The 21,826-nt window shown below is 35.1% G+C and overlaps 1 protein-coding gene across 1 annotated transcript; it reads left to right on the top strand.

Moving 5' to 3' along the window:
* Positions 1-271: 271 nt before the first annotated feature.
* Positions 272-20,779, top strand: LOC124364774. The gene is made up of 9 exons (XM_046820514.1): positions 272-511; positions 2,114-2,389; positions 6,465-6,518; positions 7,603-7,920; positions 9,141-9,244; positions 13,247-13,353; positions 16,699-16,997; positions 18,331-18,581; positions 20,448-20,779. Exons 1-9 carry the CDS (start codon positions 283-285, stop codon positions 20,715-20,717), a joined length of 1,908 nt encoding a protein of 635 aa, XP_046676470.1. The 5' UTR covers positions 272-282; the 3' UTR covers positions 20,718-20,779.
* The last annotated feature ends 1,047 nt before the right edge of the window (positions 20,780-21,826 follow it).

The raw sequence follows: 21,826 nt of genomic DNA, 5'->3' as shown, positions 1-21,826 counted from the left end.
AATTCACTATAACTTGAACTTAACGTATTATTTAAATTCTAGTAATCTATGAAAACTTAATGATGTGCAGACCGTTAGATTCATTAAATTAACTTTTGTTAAAAAATTATTTTAATACTATCTGTTGAAATGCAATAGATAATTTGTTACGAAACCTTACACAATAGACATAATACCAATTTATGATCAACTATATTCTAAAGCATTATATGGATATTAGGACAATTTATTACAATCATTCTCATGAGATTTTTATAACTGGTTTTTGAAGCATTTATTATTATGATATATTTATTTCATCACATTATTAGATCGCAGTTTTTTCGAAAATATAATAGACGGATTTTACAAAGAAAATGTCAACCCAACCAGTTACTGTTCGATAAAAAAATGGATTTAAGATCCATTTTTAGCTGTTTTGTGTTGTTTTCTCTGGTAGAACTTACCGTAAGCATCATACCTACATATTATTTCAGAAATCCAGAACGTTCCCTTCTGCACCGCATGAAAGGTATTTCTACAGAAAGGCAACCATGATAGAGCAGTGTATACTTTAAAAATAATTTGTGTTTAGTACTGTATTATAGTATCGTGATCCTAATAATATTATAGGTGTGAAAGTGCCTTTGTGTGTTTGTTTTACTTTCACGCATAAACTATTCAACCGATTGGACTGAAATTTTACATGGACATTTTACAGTCCCTGGGATAAATATAAGACTATTATAATTTCGAAAATCCCTCCAGGCTACGCCCCACTGGTGTTTAAAGTAGCGAAAAATTCATCTTGGCCTATAAACTTGCGAAATATTAATAAAAGAGCATGTCTATATTGTTACTTTCCAATTGTTTGCATTTATAGTGAGTAGGAGTAAAAAAAATATTTTAACGCCGTTTTAGGTTTCAGCGATTAGATATGTACTAATCTACCTTAGAAAATGTCTTAAAACATAAGAAGGTCAGAATTTGACTTCGAAGACTCCCTTTGAAGCACTCGGCAACAACTAGATGAAAGTTCCCTAGATTGTTTTGAGCTAATGTAACAATTCCAACTCTATTAACAATATTTTTAAGATTATAAATAACAAATGCGTAGGTTCATTGTTAATGTACTTTCGACTGTTCATTTTTATTAAATATTAAGTATCAGATCTAAAAGACATTGTTACTCTCTAACATTTACTATAAATTTAAAAACTGATATAAAGCTCATCTTTTGAAGAATTTTCAAATTTAAGCTTAGGACTATGTGACACATTAAGTTAAGGGTCTTTTTAACTGAACATTCTGCCGAAAACAAAAATTAATTATCTTTAACCGTGTTGTATCAAAACATTTAAGAGAGGCCTCTAGAATTATGAAGTGTTGTGTGAGCTTAACTAAATGTGGAACAGTGCTATTTTTTCGCAAAACTGATTGATGAGCTGTTCTTTACGATACGTCGTGTGGTAGAGGCACTTGTCATTGATATTTTAAAGTTTAAAAAATGATCAAACTCGAAGTATATAAAAAAGCTTAAAACTGAAGACAAGTTAAGCTATAGCATTATAAAATAAATTTTATATCAAATAAAAGATGTGAGTATTACGTTTGGCTCCAGCGTCTGAAATCCAACCCCTTAACCCTGTTTGTCTGAAGAGAAAGTCGGTGACGGAGAATTTAAAAAAAAGACTCTTTGCGTCGTTTCGACATCACAGACTACAAAATATAGGCTAGTATAGTCTAGATGAAGAGGTATTCACATTGTCTCATAAGTCGCACAATTGAGTATACTACAATGTTTTAGACACGATCTCTAAGCACGGTGGAGCAACCGAAGGGGAAATAGGCTTATTCAAAAGGGGGAGAATATTTTTATCCTTCATAAAGTTCATAAAGGTATTTTAATAGGTATGGTGAAGGTTTTACATCGATATCTCAATCCGTTTGGAATATATCCCCGCGTATCAGGACTTCATTTACACTCTGTATAGCCTACATCATCGACTTATGTTGTACACCATATTTTTATATCGACAACATTACATTTTTATAGCAAAAAGGTCGTAAGAAAAGCTTTAAAACATTTATTTTATTTTTGAGACATATTTCTTCTGTTGGCGATTTTTTTTAGATTACAACTGTGCCTTCTCCAGAAACGTTATAAATACGACAAGGTTCGACCCTTGGTTCTGCGTCAAGCCTAGCGACTGCAATGATGAGCGGAACTTCAGGTTCGTTCACGTCATCACGCATGTCTGTAACAGTCGACCGGCCAACGAAGACAGAACCCACTGCTGCTTCATGGGCAACATCGTGGTAAAAAACACACTTCCGGCCTTCACAGCCGGACAGCAGTTCTGGGGTTTGCTCAGCACTCAATCTGACGCGTTAAACGACTATGACGACTGTGAGTACTGATATTTTATACATGTATACATACTGTGCAAACACTGGGGTTTTGTAAGTCTGACAAAAATATTTAGATGGAGAACATTTCCTCATTTTTGAAAATAATTTTACTGTGTGTATTCAAATGTCCCCACTATTTTCAAGTACAGATAATTTCAGCTCTTCGTAAGGAACACCCTATATTTTATGAGAATTTCGAATAGAACACAGTTCTCGTACTATATATAAAAAGCTTGCAAAGAAACCTGCGCAGAAGCAAATATTTGAGCAGCCACGCGCAGGAGGGTCCCCCTCCAGTGGTGGGGAGTGGGACAAGCATCTCTTCGTTTCTGTTTTATCAGCTGTGTGGGTCGTGTCTCAATGGCGCCATTTTGTTTACACTGCAGCTACTTACCTATTCTATAGGTATATTGGTAGGTAGGTTTGTGTGTAGGCTTATACAAGCGTAAAATATTAATTAAATCGACTAATGTAGCCATATACGTAACCAGGGAGCTTGTGTTTTTAGTGTGAGGTTAGCCGTAAGTGGAAGTGGACAGGTCATGGTATAGAGCAAGCGGGCGAGTGCCGATCAGTGGTGGGGATACTGTAAGAGTGCGGCATCACAGTGGCGGAGGGGTATTTACCCCACTCTGCGTGAACTAAAATTGTTCAGTGTTTTTTAAGCGGTTTACCTATAAGACTGTTTCATTCCATGATAATTTTGATAGTCCCAACCGTATATGAGATGCAGAGAGTCCAAATTTCATGAATGTCACCATAGGAACGTTTTACACCATACAGTCTTTTGACATTTAAAAAAGTGACTGCAATTTTCCTATAAGAAGGTAACTCAAAATATTTATACGACATTCTATTTTATGATTATTTCGGGTAGGAAACGTCATTTTATGATGTTTTTATTCTTGAATACTGTTTTATAATTCCAAACGTACACGATGTTCAGCGAGTTGAAGTTTTATAAAATGTGTCCATCTGTTGTAAGTGGGCCAGCAGGTTTACTATAGAATGCAAATAAAAATTCTACAAGGTATACAGTACAAACAATTCAAAAGTATCATGCCTAGTATCAAACCAATTTCGCACTGAACTAACAGATTTCTTTATAAACGTTTAAGTGAATGACAACAAAGAAATAATGTAAGCATTTAAAGGTGTAGCCGGATAACAAAAAACGCTCACTTATTTATCGGCCAAATTCTGTTGTAGATAAAGAAAGTTGGAGGTATCCTCTCAGGGAATTCGTACCAAATGCAATCCAACCCCAGAAGCCTCACTGAGGTTAAGAACTTGAATTAGTTGATAAAATTCATTTTTATACGTAATGTCTGCCAATGGTAGTCCTGGGTCTAGTCGTAGGATCGTGCTATGAGCAGTGTCACAGTGTGACTTCGGTGTTCCACATTCCCTGCCATTCTCCACCGACTGCATTGTCGACAAATCCACATTTACCAGACTGTTGTTCACGTACTATGAGTATTGTGTACTATGAGTTCTAAATGACTAAGAATGTTTAACCCAGGTCAAAAAGCACATCCGGATGAGGTTCAAACTTTTTATAAGCGGTTATGTTCTCTCAAAGCATGCCTTGACTTTGCTTTGATGACAGTCTGAAAATGTTACAGTCCTGAATGTGGAAGTTCCATTGCAATTGTGTCACATTAACATTGAATCCTTATATAAGTCGCAAATATGTTTAAGAGAACCACTTTGCAAATATAACAATAACAAAGTGGTTATTTACGTTTGCAATAATAACAAACGTTTTATGGATATACAACAACATTAAGATATGTCACGAATATTAATACTGAATACACACAATGTTTTAAACAAGACGTGTTTTCTACTACTATCGTAATATTACAATATGAATAAATTAAATATAAGCCATCTTGGATATATCTAAATGGTTTAAAATACAAATTTTAAATTTATAAAATGTTAAATTCTAAACTTTATGTAATGATATAATCGTGATTGATATTATGTTATGTTCATTGTTCATCCACTGTGTAGAATACCCTGGAACACAAAAGTTTTGAATGCTTTGTCATTTTTTTGTAAATTAATACATTCCAGGAGATTGTTGTAAAGTCTTACTCCTTCTTAAGATGGAAAGTTTCTAAATAAAATTTGTCTGTGTCTCTGAGATGTGGGAATTTGATTATACCGTGTGTTGTGATCGTGGTAATTCTTTCCCTCAAACGATATACACTTGAATTTGAAATGCAATATTGTTTCTAAAATATATAGAATTAGCTAGTAACAACAGTTCAAATACCAGAGTAAAAATAGTAGGCGAGAGCTCGCTGATTTACAGTGGTTGTAGTAAGGATCGCTCTGTAAAGAAGGAAGATTATTTTATCTCTAATTTTCTTTTGATTTTATTGAACAACTTATTTCCCGAAGGGTTTGGGATCTTAATCTTTATCTGGTTAAATTCATCAATGTCAATTTCCAACTTGAAGGTCTTATATCTGATGAGATAACGTCAGCCCAGTACCCACTGTCGAGGTAACTTAGCAGTCTATAGTGTTATGAAATATAGATGGCGGTTGAAGTGTAATGTATGTATTAAATTAGGATAAAATTACGTATAACAAAGATCTGGATATGGTTGAGAAAGTGCACTAGGTAACTAATAGAGGGGAAATGAGACAGGTCCTAAATCCCCTGTACTTTTGTCTGTGCGGGCTTTGCATGGGCTTTAGTGTAAAACTACCTGCACCCAAACCGCAGTGTCTGCTAATATAGTTATGATTTCATATTACTATCGTGAGTTGATTAGGTCGAACTTTTTTGACGTGACAACGTCTTAAATTAGGTTGCGGCTCGGAGTCACTCATGAAAAAGTGTAACGCCCGGTAACGTTACGATGCCCGTCCAGTGGGTCCGCCGCACGGGATCCGCACGGGATAAAGCAGATAACTGTGGGTCCGCCGCACGGGATAAAGCAGATAACTATGTTTATTCGTGAAAATGTGGAGTGCTTAGATTCGTCATTTACAACAACTACAACAATAAAGGTAAATAATTGTACACTGATATTTCATTATCGTAAACTATGATTGATTGATTAATTGTTAGATTGACACAAAAGTTGAGAAACTGAGTTTATAGGTTATGTCATACTATTGACAAATGCTGATAGTGTTAAGTAAATTATTAGTTTAAATCACTCTGCAATCAATCGTAATTCAGTCGATTGAGAAGAAACAGCGCGTATTGCTAGTCAAACACGCGCGGAGTTAGAATTTAACTGTGTTTAGCAAGAATTTCAAATTCCAATTTTAGTAAATGTTTTATTCAACTTTACCATTTACAATAACCAATTTTAATTAATTTCAAATTATGTACAATGTTTTAGTAAACAAAATATATTTCTATAGTTAAAATTTGTGCAATTCTTATTTTCATTCAATTCCTTGTTCCTATTGTGCAATTTAATAATATTCATATCAATAAATATTCTACCGAGAAAAAGACGTTGTCACGTAAAATCTTCGCCCGTAAAACCGACTTTACAGGCAACCATAATTTTTTTCTTTCCTTTTCGTTGTTTTTATTCGAAAGGAGAGATGCATCCCTTTGTAAGCTTTATTCTGCTTGTCCTTATGGAACAACGACCTGTGCGAGGGTCTTATTAAACAGAATATATAACAGAGTCGATACAGTACAACCACAAGGTTGCTGGTACTGAAAAAGTGTTGTGGTCAAAAATAAAGATGCTGGCCTTTCCCTAGATCTAAAGTCAGAAGTCTTACGGTAGTTGCACACACACCGATTTTTTTACCGGCCGTCCAAATTCCAATAGTGAACTGAATGAGGGAACGGAACCTGGCACACACGCCGACAGCTGATCGGCGCCGGTTCACATTGGAATTTGGACGGCCGGTAAAAATCGGTCGTCCAAAATCGGTGTGTGTGCAACTAGCCTTAGACCGCTCGGCCATCGGCTCTCCCAACAATATTGTAAACTATAAAACTGAAAGGTTGTTAAACACTCATATCAATTTATGTACTATGTTTAACAAATAACGACTCTTATCATCTAATTATTACTGTTTCAGATTATATAACCAACCAAGCTATAGATCAAGAAATGGATAATCTTTTAAGAAATTGTAAGTAGACTAAGTAAACAACATCGGCTTCATGATAGAAATTAAGACCATCTACAGAACGGTTCCAATGATAAAGCTGAAACCAATTTTGATATACATTACATTTTGGTCCTCCGAGCCGGATTTTGTTTCGCTTTTTCATACGTTAACACTCCGTCACTGTCGTTTATATTGTTGGAAATGTGTAAACTACAAATTATAATATTATTATTCTCTGACTACGATTGTTTAGTATGTCATAGTTTTAGATCATCAGTTGTTCGATAATATCGTATATACCTTAAACTAAAAATATACTTGAAGTAAATAAATTTGTTTGTAGCTGTTTAAAATAATGTTTTAACTCATTGAAGTTCAGCTGTATGATAAAAAATTCTAATATTAGCCTAATTAAAATATATCTCCAAGTCTACAGGTCTGATTGGAGGAGGAAATGAATATCAGTATCAAGAAGACAGTATAAAGTGCTGGAATAAAATTATAAAAATCGTGTTTTACACAGATATTTTATATTTGTTAGAATGCGGTTTCAATTAATAGAATATATTTCCATATCTTTTATATACTAAAAACCAAATTTTACTTGTTCCGCCGAATATCCCACTTAATGGGCGAGAATCCACATTACACCATACATAGAGCTTTCACTTTTTATGTATAAATTGTTTTTTATTTCGTTGTTTCTGTCACACAATCATGTTTAATAACCAAACTTACACGAATGTGATCAGAAGACTAGATATATTTGTCAAATGACTCTTAACATCCATTAAACTTTAATAAGGGTCAATAGAATTTGCATATTCGATGTACATGCATACTGTTATATACAATATATAATTTATATATTTGTGGACATTAAAGAAAAAATTATAGTTTTAGCAGCATTGTTTGATACATGATAATTAGTGTTAATTAAAAAATATTAATTTTTAAATGTAACGAATTCAACAAAAAAAGGTTAAATCGGAAACAGCTTTCACTGTGAGGCGTCTACTTTGAGTTATTAGAGTTTATGTCACTGTGAGAAGTCTACTTTGCATTATTAGAGTTGATGATCATAGAACTCTATGATGTGTTACAGCCCAAGTCTGCACAGTGGTACCTGAAGGTACGGACCAGGATTACCTGCCCACATTTGTTCCCTATATCTGTTTGCCAAATCCCTGTACAATCCCTGACACCTTTGTTAAGAAATTCAACATCCGGTCCGGACTGGAGAGCAAGGACCACAGTGTCTTCTGCGGAGGACCTTTCACTCCTTACAGCGTGGGTTTCTGCTGCCACCCTCTGGCTGCAGCCCGAGTCGAGGCTGGTGGCAGCAGACTCTCCATATCGAATTGGAGAATTAAAGAATTTCGCAGAGATCAAAAGTTTGCGCCAGGATACAGAAGTAGTTACTGTAAGTACAAACAGGCTGATGGTAGTAATTTAGTTTATGTCCAAATGTTGGCAATATTGATTTTACAGGTTGGAGTATTTAATAGTTTACTGTTTAAGTATTTAATGTTTTTAAATTGTTTTAAGAGTAGACTGAGAAGGGAATTGTGGCCCCATAAAGAGGAAAATTGTGAGGATATTAAGTGGTTCTATTATCTGCTCGTATCTGTGACGTATGAGTTTAAGTAACCAAACTAACGTATGGTTGGAAGACCAAATACCCATCAAAAGACTTATATTTAAATGATATAAATAGCAATAGTTAATTTAATTTTCAATAACTATTGAATTACAGAAAGTACTTGCTCCGCCGGGACTTGAACCCGGACCTCTCACTTGCCGGGTGAGTGCGCTTCCATTACAACACATAGCCCTTACTTTTTACGATTCAATTATTTTGTATCTGACCGTATCTGTCACATATGAGTTTAAATAACCAAACAAACTAATGAATAAGTTGATATATATATATATATATATATATATATATATATATATATATATATATCTTAACTTATTTATATATTGACCAAACACACTTTATTGTCAATAGCCAATCAAAAGAATTATATGATATTGTAAAACCGGTGTTTTGAATTGTATAGCCTATATTTTGATGGTCAATTTTTGCCTGTTTGCGATTTTCTGTAAAATGGGCCATAATTGCGATGGTATAAATACATTCTTACATTGTTTCTACATATAAACAAGGGTTAGCTACTGTATAGTTTTGTATCAAAAGCTTGAAAAACCAAAAACATGACTATTTTCAAAAAGGTTACATTTTTCGTCAAAATTACACCATTTTGTGAGAAAAAATTTATAATTGTTATATTTATTGTTTTTAAGCAATATATTAAAGCTCGCGCACACTAGTAGATTATGGAAACAAACAAAACTTACATAAATGCAATTTATTTATATTTATATTTTTAAGCGTGTTTAAAAAAATGTTTTTGTGTGCCTGTTAAAGAACAAAAATATATGTGTTTTTGAAGGTAGGCTAAATTAATATACAATTGGCGTAAAGAAATGAGGTAGTAGTACAATATTAATGTAGAATAGACAGCAAAACTCCATCTCTAATTAAAGAATGTATGCTATTTAGGAATACGAGTTTAGAATAACTTGCTGTTACTTCAGGTCTAACACTTTATCTAAAGTAACGAAATCATATTTCAGACTGTGAGCAGTACTCAAAAGAAGTATGTGATGGTATAGATGACCAGTGCTTTTTGAGAACGGTGGATAGAAGTACAGCCCTACCCGGAGAATTTCCTCATCAGGTACAAATTTCCCTGTACGATAGATCAAACAGGAAATGATGTTCATCTGCTATTCTTATCATTTTCCCAATGGATCCTTTTAGAGAATTAACAATAGATGACCAGTGCTTTTTGAGACCGGTGGACAGAAGTACAGCTCTTCCCGGAGAATTTCCTCATCAGGTACAAATTTCCCTGCACGATAGATCAAACAGGAAATGATGTTCATCTGCTATTTCTCCCATTTCCCCAATGGATCCTTTTAGAGAATTAACAATAGATGACCAGTACTTTTTGAAAAGGTGGATAGAAGAACAGCCTTACCAGGAGAATTTCCTCATCAGTTATATATTTCCCTACACGATTGATCAAACAGGAAATGATGTTCATGAGCTATTCCTCCCATTTCCCCAATGGATCCTTTTATAGAATTAACAATAGATGACCAGTGCTTTTAGAGAACAGCGGACAGAAGTACAGCTCTTCCCGGAGAATTTCCTCATCAGGTAAATTTCCCTGCGTGATTGATCAAATAGGAAATGATGTTAATCTGCTATTCTTCCCATTTTCCCAATGGATCCTTTTAGAGAATTAACAATAAATGACCAGTGCTTTTTGAGAACGGTGGACAGAAGTACAGCTCTTCCCGGAGAATGTCCTCATCAGGTACAAATTTCCCTGCACGATAGATCAAACAGGAAATGATGTTCATCTGCTATTCTTCCCATTTCCCCAATGGATCCTTTTAGAGAATTAACAATAGATGACCAGTGCTTTTTGAGTCCGGTGGACAGAAGTACAGCTCTTCCCGGAGAATTTCCTCATCAGGTAAATTTCTCTGCTGATTGATCAAATAGGAAATTATGTTAATCTGCTATTCTTCCCATTTTACCAATGGATCCTTTAGAGAATTAACAAGAAGGGTAGGGAGGATGGCGGACCTGGTGGATAGTTCCAGAGGAGTGCCTAGCAGTTTTATCGGGAGGAGGGTGCTTCCAAGATTTAAGAGCTAGTTTATACTATATGAATAGTAAAAATAAGTACAACATTATAAGAATATGTGTTAACTTATTGCTTGAAATTGGAATAGTTCTAGTTGTATGTGACTGAAAATACTTTACTCAAAATGTAACGTGCATTATCGAGATGGAGGCCTTGGGGATAATATACGCTCTTGGTACACCAGTACTAATACAAAAATGGAAAAGCAGTCACAGGACTGAATGACAGAAGTGACTAGTACTTCTTATATCGGGCTGCGAATATATATCTTGAAAAGGTACGTTTATAATTATTAAATGTTTATTTGGTATATTTTAAAACAATAATGAGACAGTAAATTGTTTAACATCAAAAAGTTTTATATTTCCTTCTAAATGTATCCTTATTTTTGTTATATTTTACGTTTCATTTATTAAAATGATCACTGACTTCTAAATTTAAAGTAATTAATATTTATACATTTTCATTAATATCGTTTATAATAATTTTTATAATTTGGTAAGTATAATTTTCACTACAATCTTGTATTTCCGAAATAATTACTTAATTTTCATTGTCATTATAAATGAAATAATGAATTTATTATAACTGAAACGATAAATAAATATTCTCGAATAAAATCTTGTTAAATATCTTGTAAACACAGCATCTATTGTTTTTCCATATGTCGTTATTCTTGCGTTTTTATCGTTTGATATTGTTAAATTTAAATTATTTGTTGAAAAGTCAATTAATTTTTATGAAGTTTCTCCAGCAACATTTTTATTGCATCCTGATTGTATGTAATTCATTTTTTAAGTGGCTGTAAGGTGTCATTATAAATGAAATAATGAATTTATTATAACTGAAACAATAAATAAATATTCTCGAATAAAATCTTGTTAAATATCTTGTAAACACAGCATCTATTGTTTTTCCATATGTCGTTATTCTTGCGTTTTTATCGTTTGATATTGTTAAATTTAAATTATTTGTTGAAAAGTCAATTAATTTTTATGAAGTTTCTCCAGCAACATTTTTATTGCATCCTGATTGTATGTAATTCATTTTTTAAGTGACTGTAAGGTAAGGCTCAATGTAATTGAGTAAAATTTATAATTATATCAACAGACTAATTTTCTTCCAGGATTAAATTATACTACGGCTTTTTTTAACTGGAAAGAATTTAATCAATGTGTTCTTATCCCTTTAAACGTACATCCATAGCCAGCCACGGCTGGATAGCCACTTAATGGAACCCTTGATTATGAAGGATCTATAATCAAGGATAGAATGGAGAAACGCACAGTCATCAACATGGCCGCGATAGTCCCACCCCTAGCGGCTACAGAGCGAACATGCATTATGCGTAACGAAAGTCCCCCCCCCCCCCGTGCAATAGATACATCCATAACCCGCCAAAAGAAGTAGTCACTTAAAAAAGTGTTAGGTGAGAGAAACTTGACATTTTCCTCTTTAAATTGAGTTTTAGTCAAAATAACAAATATGCGATTGAAGTTTTTAAAGGGTCGTTTCTCTCTTAAGTCCTATAGCCTACTACATGTGATTAAGCTTGACACTGTCTTCCTTGCGAACACAAACGTGTCCGTTGCCACTCTGTATAAAACCTAATCATCACAGAGCGTATTTAACACGTTAAATATTATTGAATCGCCTGCCGCCTGTGACATTCGGTCAGTGATACAGCTTCCTTTGTTTTGTATAGCTCAGCGGAGCTTGGTTGTGTTTGTTCAGTAAGACTCAACATTGACTGTTGTTTCCCGTGAAATGAATTCTACCAGTAAAAACAATGCCTATTCTAAAAAAAAAAAAAAAAAAAAACTATTGCCACGATCTTTCGCAATGACAGCATTTGTTTAGCCTTTACTCTTGATTATGAATCCTCCTGAAAAAATAAACTTTTCATTGTTATAAGTTGTTTCCATGAGGCGGCATGGGGTTTCTCGAAGCCTATTAGCCTAGAGCTAACAATATTAGAGAAGAGAGAAAAAAAGAAAAAGTTGTTTCCGTTTGAAATTCCTCGACGTATGTGCTACCTAGCGGGTAACGCTAGAAACACTCGCTAATGGTGACATGCGAACAGCGCCAATCGGAGCGTCGTAGAACTAGTTTACTTAATCCGTCGGCGTCTCAGAATATTTTTTCAGTGGCCTGAAATGGGCAACGGCTCGTAGCGAAAGAGCAGGTAGTTCCGACTACCACCGACAAACGCCGAATATTTATCAGTTGCCAAGGGGTTAGTGATGGTGAAGCGATGGTTGCGGCTCTCGTGGCGGGTACGCGAAACACGTAAACCGCGTACACTTGCTGTTCACACCCGTCCCAGAGGGATGATATAACTTCTCCGAAGGTTCATAATCAAGGCCTTCACCTAGACAGGGGAGCATGTAAAAAACATCATCCCCCATCGATGAGTATCTCATCCATCCATCCATCGATTTCCATCGATGAGAATTCGTCAGGGATTTCGTGGAAAAGGTGCCTTATTACGAATAGTCTGTCCTTACAAATTTCTGTGTCGATTGCCGTCATAAAGTCTTCGGATGGCCGACTTGAACGTTCATCGCCAAGAACATTAACACGGATATCATTAAACTTTCTTATTTATTTCCAAACTTACTTTCACTCGTTAAGAAGCCGACTGTTTCTTGTGGTAAAAACAACCTATCCTGACAGAATTTCCAGGTGGTAGGCGATTTAGTAATCTTAAACAAGTTATATACGCACAGTGACGCTTATATGTTAGCTACAGCGCTGTAACATATGTGTGTTCGCAAGTAATGCCGGGAGACGTCGTGCACGCTAGTTGCGGCAATCACGTGAACTAAAGGGCTAAGAGAGAAACGGCCCTTTATTTAAAAACGCCCCTCGTAATTCAACTCAATGTAATGATTGTGCAGTGAGATTTAAAATAGCTCTGGTTTTCACATTGTGGTAAACAGAGGCTAAATATGACCCATCAATGTGTATTTAATTGTATCATATATCATGCAAATTATTCCATAAATGTGTTTTTTGCAGGCTCTGATTGGGGTTCAAGGCCATTCATTTAGGTTCTTCCACTGTTCCGGCTCCCTAGTCAGTAAGAACTTCATCTTGTCATCGTCTCTTTGTGTATATCATGACGGGTAAGTACTCTTCTACGTACTCACTGTACGCAAATAGAAGTAGTACTGATAGTAGTAGTAGCCTGGATTATGGATCATTCTGAGAAGATCATCCCTACGGGACGGGTGTGAACAGCTGGTGTAAGCGATTTTACTCGGTTCGCACACCCGCCACCAGAATCGCAAACATCGCTTCACCCTTCAGCCCCTCCCACCACTAACTACTTGCCACGAGCTCCTCACGTATGAGTTTTAATGGGGCGATCAAGCCAGGCGGAGAGAAAGAGTGGGGATGGAGGGGCCCCTCCTGCCAACTACAGATAGCCCGTGTATTAGAAGAGTGGAATGAGCAGTCCGCGCGTTCTCGCTCTGTACTCCTCTGAATTTAATTTAGTTCAGTACCTGGCAAACGTATTAAAATGTATCACTGTATTTTAAAACCCCTTTCCGTAGTTTAGTACAGCATACATATATTTAAATTACATTTTCAAAGCTGGATGTTGCAGGATGCAGCACAATTAAATTGCAGGCAATCAATGTGACAAGCCTCTTAAAATGTACCACTGTGTTTTTAGCTTCTACTCTGAATTAAACACATTTCAGTAATTTGGTACAACAACACACACACACACACACACACACACACACACACACACACACACACACACACACACACACACACACACACACACACACACATATATATATATATATATATATATATTACATTTTCAAAGCTGGATGCTGCAGGATGCAGCGCAATTAAATTTATGGTCAAGTTCCGTTATTTCACCCCATGTTTTTAAATCGCTACTATAGCCACGGTATTGATTGTTTGAGGTGAACTAATCATTTCAACTTATATTTCTGATCAGCCCCTCTAGAATTTTATATTTAACTGATAGGTACTATCTCGAGGGATGTTTTTCTTTCGTCGACATCAGCGCGACGGCCGGAGGCACTCGCATTTCGATAACAAGAACAGTCTGGGCATGCCTGATGCTGATAAGATAAGACGTCGTCAAGGAAAACAAACAGTGTCTATCTAGTTTAATACCTCCGTATTCATCTATGATCATAAATAGTTAAAACAATCAATTCCGTGGCTATAGTAGCGATTTAAAAACATGGGGTGAAATAACGGAACCTGACCAAATTTATTTCATTGAACCTTGATTTTACAACTTAATTAATGGCAGGCAATTACTCTTGTCTACATACAAATAAACCAATACAACGGAGTATCGAAAGACCAAAAAAGGCGTAAGGAAGTCTAATGTAACAAAGTAACCTCGTTACATTCAGTGGCGTAGCTATAAAACATTCGAGGGTGGATTAAACATCCAGTAGGATTAAAAAGAGCCCTACTTAGCATAGTAGTTAAAGAATTTGTCATATTTCTATAATTATGTTTTTCACGTGACAACGTCTTAAATTAGGTTGCGGCTCGGAGTCACTCATGAAAAAGTGTAACGCCCGGTAACGTTACGATGCCCGTCCAGTGGGTCCGCCGCACGGGATCCGCACGGGATAAAGCAGATAACTGTGGGTCCGCCGCACGGGATAAAGCAGATAACTATGTTTATTCGTGAAAATGTGGAGTGCTTAGATTCGTCATTTACAACAACTACAACAATAAAGGTAAATAATTGTACACTGATATTTCATTATCGTAAACTATGATTGATTGATTAATTGTTAGATTGACACAAAAGTTGAGAAACTGAGTTTATAGGTTATGTCATACTATTGACAAATGTTGATAGTGTTAAGTAAATTATTAGTTTAAATCACTCTGCAATCAATCGTAATTCAGTCGATTGAGAAGAAACAGCGCGTATTGCTAGTCAAACATTTAAAATAACAAATTATAACCTCTAACCTGTCATAACAGTGCGACCAAACAAACGAACTAAACTGACCAATCACCACGCGCGGAGTTAGAATTTAACTGTGTTTAGCAAGAATTTCAAATTCCAATTTTAGTAAATGTTTTATTCAACTTTACCATTTACAATAACAAATTTTAATTAATTTCAAATTATGTACAATGTTTTAGTAAACAAAATATATTTCTATAGTTAAAATTTGTGCAATTCTTATTTTCATTCAATTCCTTGTTCCTATTGTGCAATTTAATAATATTCATATCAATAAATATTCTACCGAGAAAAAGACGTTGTCACGTAAAATCTTCGCCCGTAAAACCGACTTTACAGGCAACCATAATTTTTGGTTGAATATTTACTCGCAAGTTTCTTTTTTAATACCTTTAGTTTATTACAGCTATTTATTACATAACTCTTAATACAGATTTTGTAGCGTAATTGTTAATTTATTTACTACCAGTTAAGGACTCCACATTATAATATGTTGCTTTTGCCCTATTAATTTGAATATATTCCAATAGCACAAAAAGATTATGACATTTTATTCGTTGTGCACCATCTCACATTTTGTAAAGTGTCTTTGGAGTTATAAAGAAAGTTCAATATTAATATAATTAATTCGATATAATTTCTATGTTTTGCAGATATGTTCGGATATAAAACGACTCATTAATTCGTAAGATAATAGAAATCAGAACCGTTCCGAACTGAGGTCGCTATCAGCCGCATGTACAGGGTTTGTCAGGAATTTTCGGGATTTATCGGTACTGCTCGGCTCTGCCCCCACTCTTTCTCTCCGCCTGGCTTGATCGCCCCATTAAACTCACACGTGAGGAGCTCGTACTACTTGCCTACCCACAAATGTTCGGGGCTTGTCGGCTCTGTCTACCTGCTCTTTCGCTACGAGCCGTTGCGCCCGATTCAGGCCTCTAAACAATATTAAACAATATTCTGAACTGCGCGCGCTGCACTAGTTCTACGACACTCCGTGTGGCGCTGCTCGCCGGTCAGTAATAGCATGTGTTTCTAGCGTTAGCTGCAAGGTGGATTTCATATGTCGAGGAATTTCAAACGGAAACCATTTATTGCATTGAAAAGTTTATCTTCTCAGAAGGATTTATAATCAAGAGTAGTAGTGATTTACTGATAACAGGATTAGGTTCGGGCATAAAAATTAAACTTTAATATGATACACATTAAGAAAATTCATCAAGCCACAATTTAGATACAAAGATACTAATGACAGTAAACGTTGAAATTTTTTCTGAAAATACTTTTATTAAGAACCAATAGTTCATCAAACATAAGACTGACGTCTTTGTTTATCAGCTGTAAGATCAATTACCGGTACTTATGTTTTTCTTCAAATGAAGTTTCCTATTCCAGTATTATTCCATGTGTTGGTGAGAAATTTCTATTGATCACAATATTGCTGTCACTACTGATTGGTCGTTTTGATTTTGCGTAATCTGTCCAGTATTCCAGCATCGATCGCCCTATTGGGCGACTACGACTTCTTCGAGTGGAAGGAGTATGGCTCCCGGGAACTCTTGGTCTACCTGTCAAAGTCAATAGCTGAGCCATATTTCGAAGGAAATCGAAACATCTACAGACAGACTAGACTTGCGCTGTTCAAGTTGTGGAGACCCGTCACCTTTTCGCCGTGGTTGCGGCCGGCTTGTCTCAACTGGAAAAATACTTTCAAATCCGGTACTGCGGGGCACGCCAAATTTCCAGAAGAAGTCACATATTCTGGATATGGAACTACAGAATATGGTAAACTAAACTATTAGATCTCATATTACTCAATGTGGAATATACATACATGACTTTTATCCGAGGCCAGTTACACAGCGAACCACAGTATGTGCACTGTAGCTTTTCATCTAGCACATCTATTGATTATGTGGGATCTGTGTCGGCAACACCGTAAAGCAATAGCGGGCGCCATCCTGAATTATCGCGGATCCTTAGGTGCAAATCCTAAGGAGGTTCTTTCAAAGTCACAAACTGTTTTTTCTCTTACAAAAATGTTAATGTTTATTGACCTTGTTTAATCGGACATTGATTAAGTATTGTTTTTGCTAACATTAACCACAATAATTGTAACAGTTACTATTTTTCAGGATCAAACAAAAATATTTTTAGATATTCATGGTCACAAGAAAATCCTCTTTAATATCCGGATTGCTTATTAAGTTTTAATTACATTTTAAAGAAAAATTGTGGCTTCTATAAAAAGGCTAGTTATGAGTCATCGTCAGACCGGACACGTGTGCTGTGAGATTAGGTACTATGACATTAGTTGCTATGAGAATCGACCTTATTGGACCGTTGACTTTTAGGTGCTGTGACACGAATACGTCACAGTTAGGTGCAGTGACAGGTGCTGTGAAACCCCAAGAACTCGGCATCCCATATTGTGTCAGTGCGCTGTGTTTGTAGAATGATTTCAAGCTCTTTTAAAACATGTAGGGAGTTTAATCTAGGAGCCTAATAAGCCTTTTTTAGCCCAGACTGCTTCCTCTGAGCTCTAAGTTCACAAAGTTATCTTACAGAAATTGGGTTTTTATAGAGACTACTGTTGTAAAGTAATTTAAATTTCATTTGGAAGTATCTAATTTTTTCCATGAGAACGCTTTAGATACATTTTTAAGTTACAGCCCACTGAAACATTTTCAAACAGTATATATATATATATATATATATATATATATATATATATATATATATATATACATATACTGAACAAACATTATTTTAACTTATTAAAACCCCAAATATTAAAAAAAAAAACGCAATTTACATACACAACAAATAAGTAAGACTTAAATTATAGATACAGACAATTATTTTAAATGTTTTAAACAAAGTATCAAATACATGTCCTTTTACAGAAGTACATCTATAAAAAGCTTTCATTAATTTTAAACGTAAGGAATAATAATTATTACTCCAGAAGACGATAAAAATGTTAAAAATACAACATTTTAATGAAACAAAATAGCACTCTGCATATAAATCTACCCTTTAAAATTCAGCTTATTTCGTGTATTTTTAGTTTTGTAACGAGTTTTTGTTGGTAATCCTGAGCGTGTGACTGATACAGGTGGCAGCTGGAACAGCACTCTGAAACGCTTCGTTTTCGCCCCAGACCTGTGTGCCAATCCTGAAAAGAACAAGATAGAATATTGCTCACCAAACTCACAATGTAATAAGTGCAATGATTATTGTAAGTTATCCTATTTCTCCCATTACACAACTGCGCACAGAGAACAGCGCCTGACCATCGATGGGAACAAGACATTTTGTCTCATTCCCAACTACGGCGAGCGTCTAGATCCCAACAGACCATGTGAGGTAACTACTAGTACTTCCACGAATAGTCGACTTTTTACTGTGTAAAATCGATATTTTAATCTTCTTAAATAGTCTTGATTTTCGCCAGATTTCGTTTTGAGGGTTGGAATCTATCATCTTTATCAACCTTAAAGCATGGAAGTTGAGCAAGAACACAAAATTAACAACATCTAGTAAATATGTTGCAATAACTTACCGAAGTCATGGACAACGACTAAAAAAGTTGTACTTGGAAACACTCAACATACAACTGAGAGTATAAAATGACTGGAACAAACACCAACCGCGTCATTGAATAAACAATAACCCGTTAAACAATACCTTCGTAACCCACAGGTGACAGTAAAAACCGAGGTTTTTTTAAACCTGATGAAGATGTTGGTTTCAAATGTTCAAAACGTTATCTGTTTTGTAACAAACAACGATGGCAAACCTTCGAAATCCTATTACCTTTCAAATCTAATGTTCTGTAACTTAAAATATGTAACTCAAATAAATATTTCCATTAAAGCTTAAATTTTGCGGATCATCACAATTCTTTCTCCTATATAGTGCAGGCTCAGCATAATACTTTCTTCGTTAAAGTAATTAATTTTAAAGGAATAAAACTACCATCTAAAGTGATGACTCCGTGCTAGACAAGCGGCAAAGATACATGGTTATTGATGAGCTTTGTTGGCAACATAACATCGTAGTAGTAAACACAAACGAGTACATAAGAAATGGAAAGGCATTCTTGGGACTGACCGACAGAAGTAAATATTTTTTACATTTTCTTTATAATCGTTTGTATTAACTTCTATAATTCTGTCAGTATCATTTTCACTACAATCTTGTATTTCCGTAATAATTATTTCGTTTTCATTATATTCTAAAAATAAAATTATGGGTTTATAATAACTTAAAAAAGAAAAAATCTGGAAAAGTATCGCTAAATATCTTGTAAACACAGCTATCTATTGTTTTTACGTATCTCGATGTACTTACGTTTTGTAGTTTGACATTGTAAAATTTAATTTATCTTTTAAATTGTCAATTTAGGGTTTTGACGTTTCTTCAGAAGAATTTGTATTAAACTCGTCATTTGTTTTTTAAGTGAATGTAAAGTAAAGCTCAATGTAATTGAGGAAACGGTATAATTACAAACAACAGAATTATTAATGTTCTTCCAGGATTAAATTACACTACGGCTTTGTTAGCTAGAAAAGATATTTTCAATTTATTTTTTATATTTTTTAAAATCTCGTCAGGACGAAACTAGTAGTGAGCTGTAATAGGAGTTAATATTAACGGTTTTGAAATTGAATGCAGTATGCGATACGCTTTAAATACTTATAATAAATTATGCAGTAAGTTCGTCAATTTTACATTGGAATCACATAAATAAATACATTAGTAGTTCGTAAATTTATTGAAACTAATCCATAGCCCACCAAAAGAAATATTCACTTCAATAAAGAGCAACAGCAACCTCTCACTAGTACGCCTAGGTAGCCACTGAACGGTGAAACGCCCTGCCTGACATCAAAATGGCTACGATAGCCCCGCCCCTAGCGGCTACAGAGCGAACAAGCGTGACGCTTCGTGCCGTGACGCGAAATGAAAGTTTCCTCCCCGTGCAAAACATACATCCATAGCCCACCAAAAGAAGTAGCAACTTCAATAATCTAGAGTGTCAGCATGTATCGATGACATAACTCCTTAAGATGGCGGTGGAGTGTGCATTAACCTAGTTTCGCGAGCTTATATGCCCTTATATGATTCGTGAAGTTTTAAAAAAAGGATAAGGAAGCTATACTGTATAACTTGTGATTAACCGAACAAGGAGACAATAACTGACTAGTGTTCTGTTATGATTTTGAACAGTTTGACCTTGGAGCGCCAGCAAGTGTGATGGACCGAGGACACAACCCGTACTGCCAGTGGGGGGTCTTTGGCGTTATTGTGAGCCCCAAATTTGACTGCAGCAGCCAGGATCCAGCCTTGCTGCGGGTGGTTGGAGGGGAGCTGCTGCCCTGGCTCGAGGATGTGGTATGGGCGGAAGAGATGAGTCTGGCAGACTTTGACAACTCTTTGCCTAAATGCCATGACCATGCCGAGGTCACTTTCAGAGAAATGATCCACTTAAAACAATAAAGTCCTTAACATAACTTTTGTTAAGTGCAGTAGGACCAATAAAATGTTAGCAAAACAGTGTACTTCCTTCAAAATATTTTACCTCCAATCAGTGCAATTTATAGTATTGCGTTTTATAAACATCAAAATAATGGAGTTATTTTAGTATATATGAGATAAGCGTATGCTAAGGTCATAAAAATGCATAACTTCATTTCCAGATATATCTTTCAATGTTGGTCACCGAGATGTCCATAAAATCTATATTTAAACCATCCAATTAGATTCCGTGCCTCCTTAAATTGCGCAAGCAATATAATCATAGCATTTTTATACACAGGATGATCTATAAATGTACCCCCTTCCTTTTCACATTTCCTCACATATCGATTCTGGACTACCGCTGATCATAGTTCATACTTTGGGCGCCATCTTGGGTCCACCATATTGGAAGATACGCTTTTTAATGTAAAGGTGTTGTGGCACACGATTGTAATGTAGTTTTGCACTAATTACAATTTTTATTCGTTCTTGAAATATAAGTAATGACAAGAATAATAACAACATTATTAGATATTAACAGTTTATCTTTGTTTAGGTACGTGTTCTAAATAGCCTTCGACCTCTGAACAGTTTGTAGTAGGATATATCCTGTTGACAAACATCTTACATCTTAAGAGTGTTTAGAAATGACAAGCAGTATATTTATAGAACTTTCTTTACTATATAAAAAGTAACATTTTTTCAACGTATTAGTAAGCTTTATTTTAAAATTTTTTTACTCAGACGTTAAGCAAACTAAATAACAAACTAATGTAATGAGAAAGAAATACAAATTATAAAAGTACCAATATCTCAAGATCGAATAAAGACCTTAAAACGGATTGCGGCATCGTATTCAGTGCAGAAGGAAACAACGCCATCTTTACAGTAAACAATCTTTTTTTAAACCAATATAGCGACCTACGCTTTTACAGATGCTGTTGAAACAATTTGTTAAAGAGTGTAATGAACTGTAAATAGTGACAATGTAATTAGAATACAATTAGTGACTAGCGATTTAGAAATATATGATTCAACATATAACAAATATGGCATTTGGATTAAAAGTTTTAGAAAGCAAATAGAAT

This window comes from Homalodisca vitripennis, chromosome 6 (genome assembly GCF_021130785.1).
Source record: "Homalodisca vitripennis isolate AUS2020 chromosome 6, UT_GWSS_2.1, whole genome shotgun sequence".
Lineage (NCBI taxonomy): Eukaryota > Metazoa > Arthropoda > Insecta > Hemiptera > Cicadellidae > Homalodisca > Homalodisca vitripennis.
The sequence above is the reverse complement of the archived record's forward strand: the minus strand, read 5'-3'. Positions and strand labels throughout refer to the sequence as shown.

Excerpts from the sequence above, each read along its gene's own strand:
- LOC124364774 (XM_046820514.1), top strand. The coding sequence starts at position 283 with ATGATATATTTATTTCATCACATTATTAGATCGCAGTTTTTTCGAAAA. Across the intron at positions 13,354-16,698 it reads CTTTGTGTATATCATGACGG|TATTCCAGCATCGATCGCCC; the intron begins GTAAGTACTCTT and ends TAATCTGTCCAG. Across the intron at positions 18,582-20,447 it reads ATCCCAACAGACCATGTGAG|TTTGACCTTGGAGCGCCAGC; the intron begins GTAACTACTAGT and ends GATTTTGAACAG.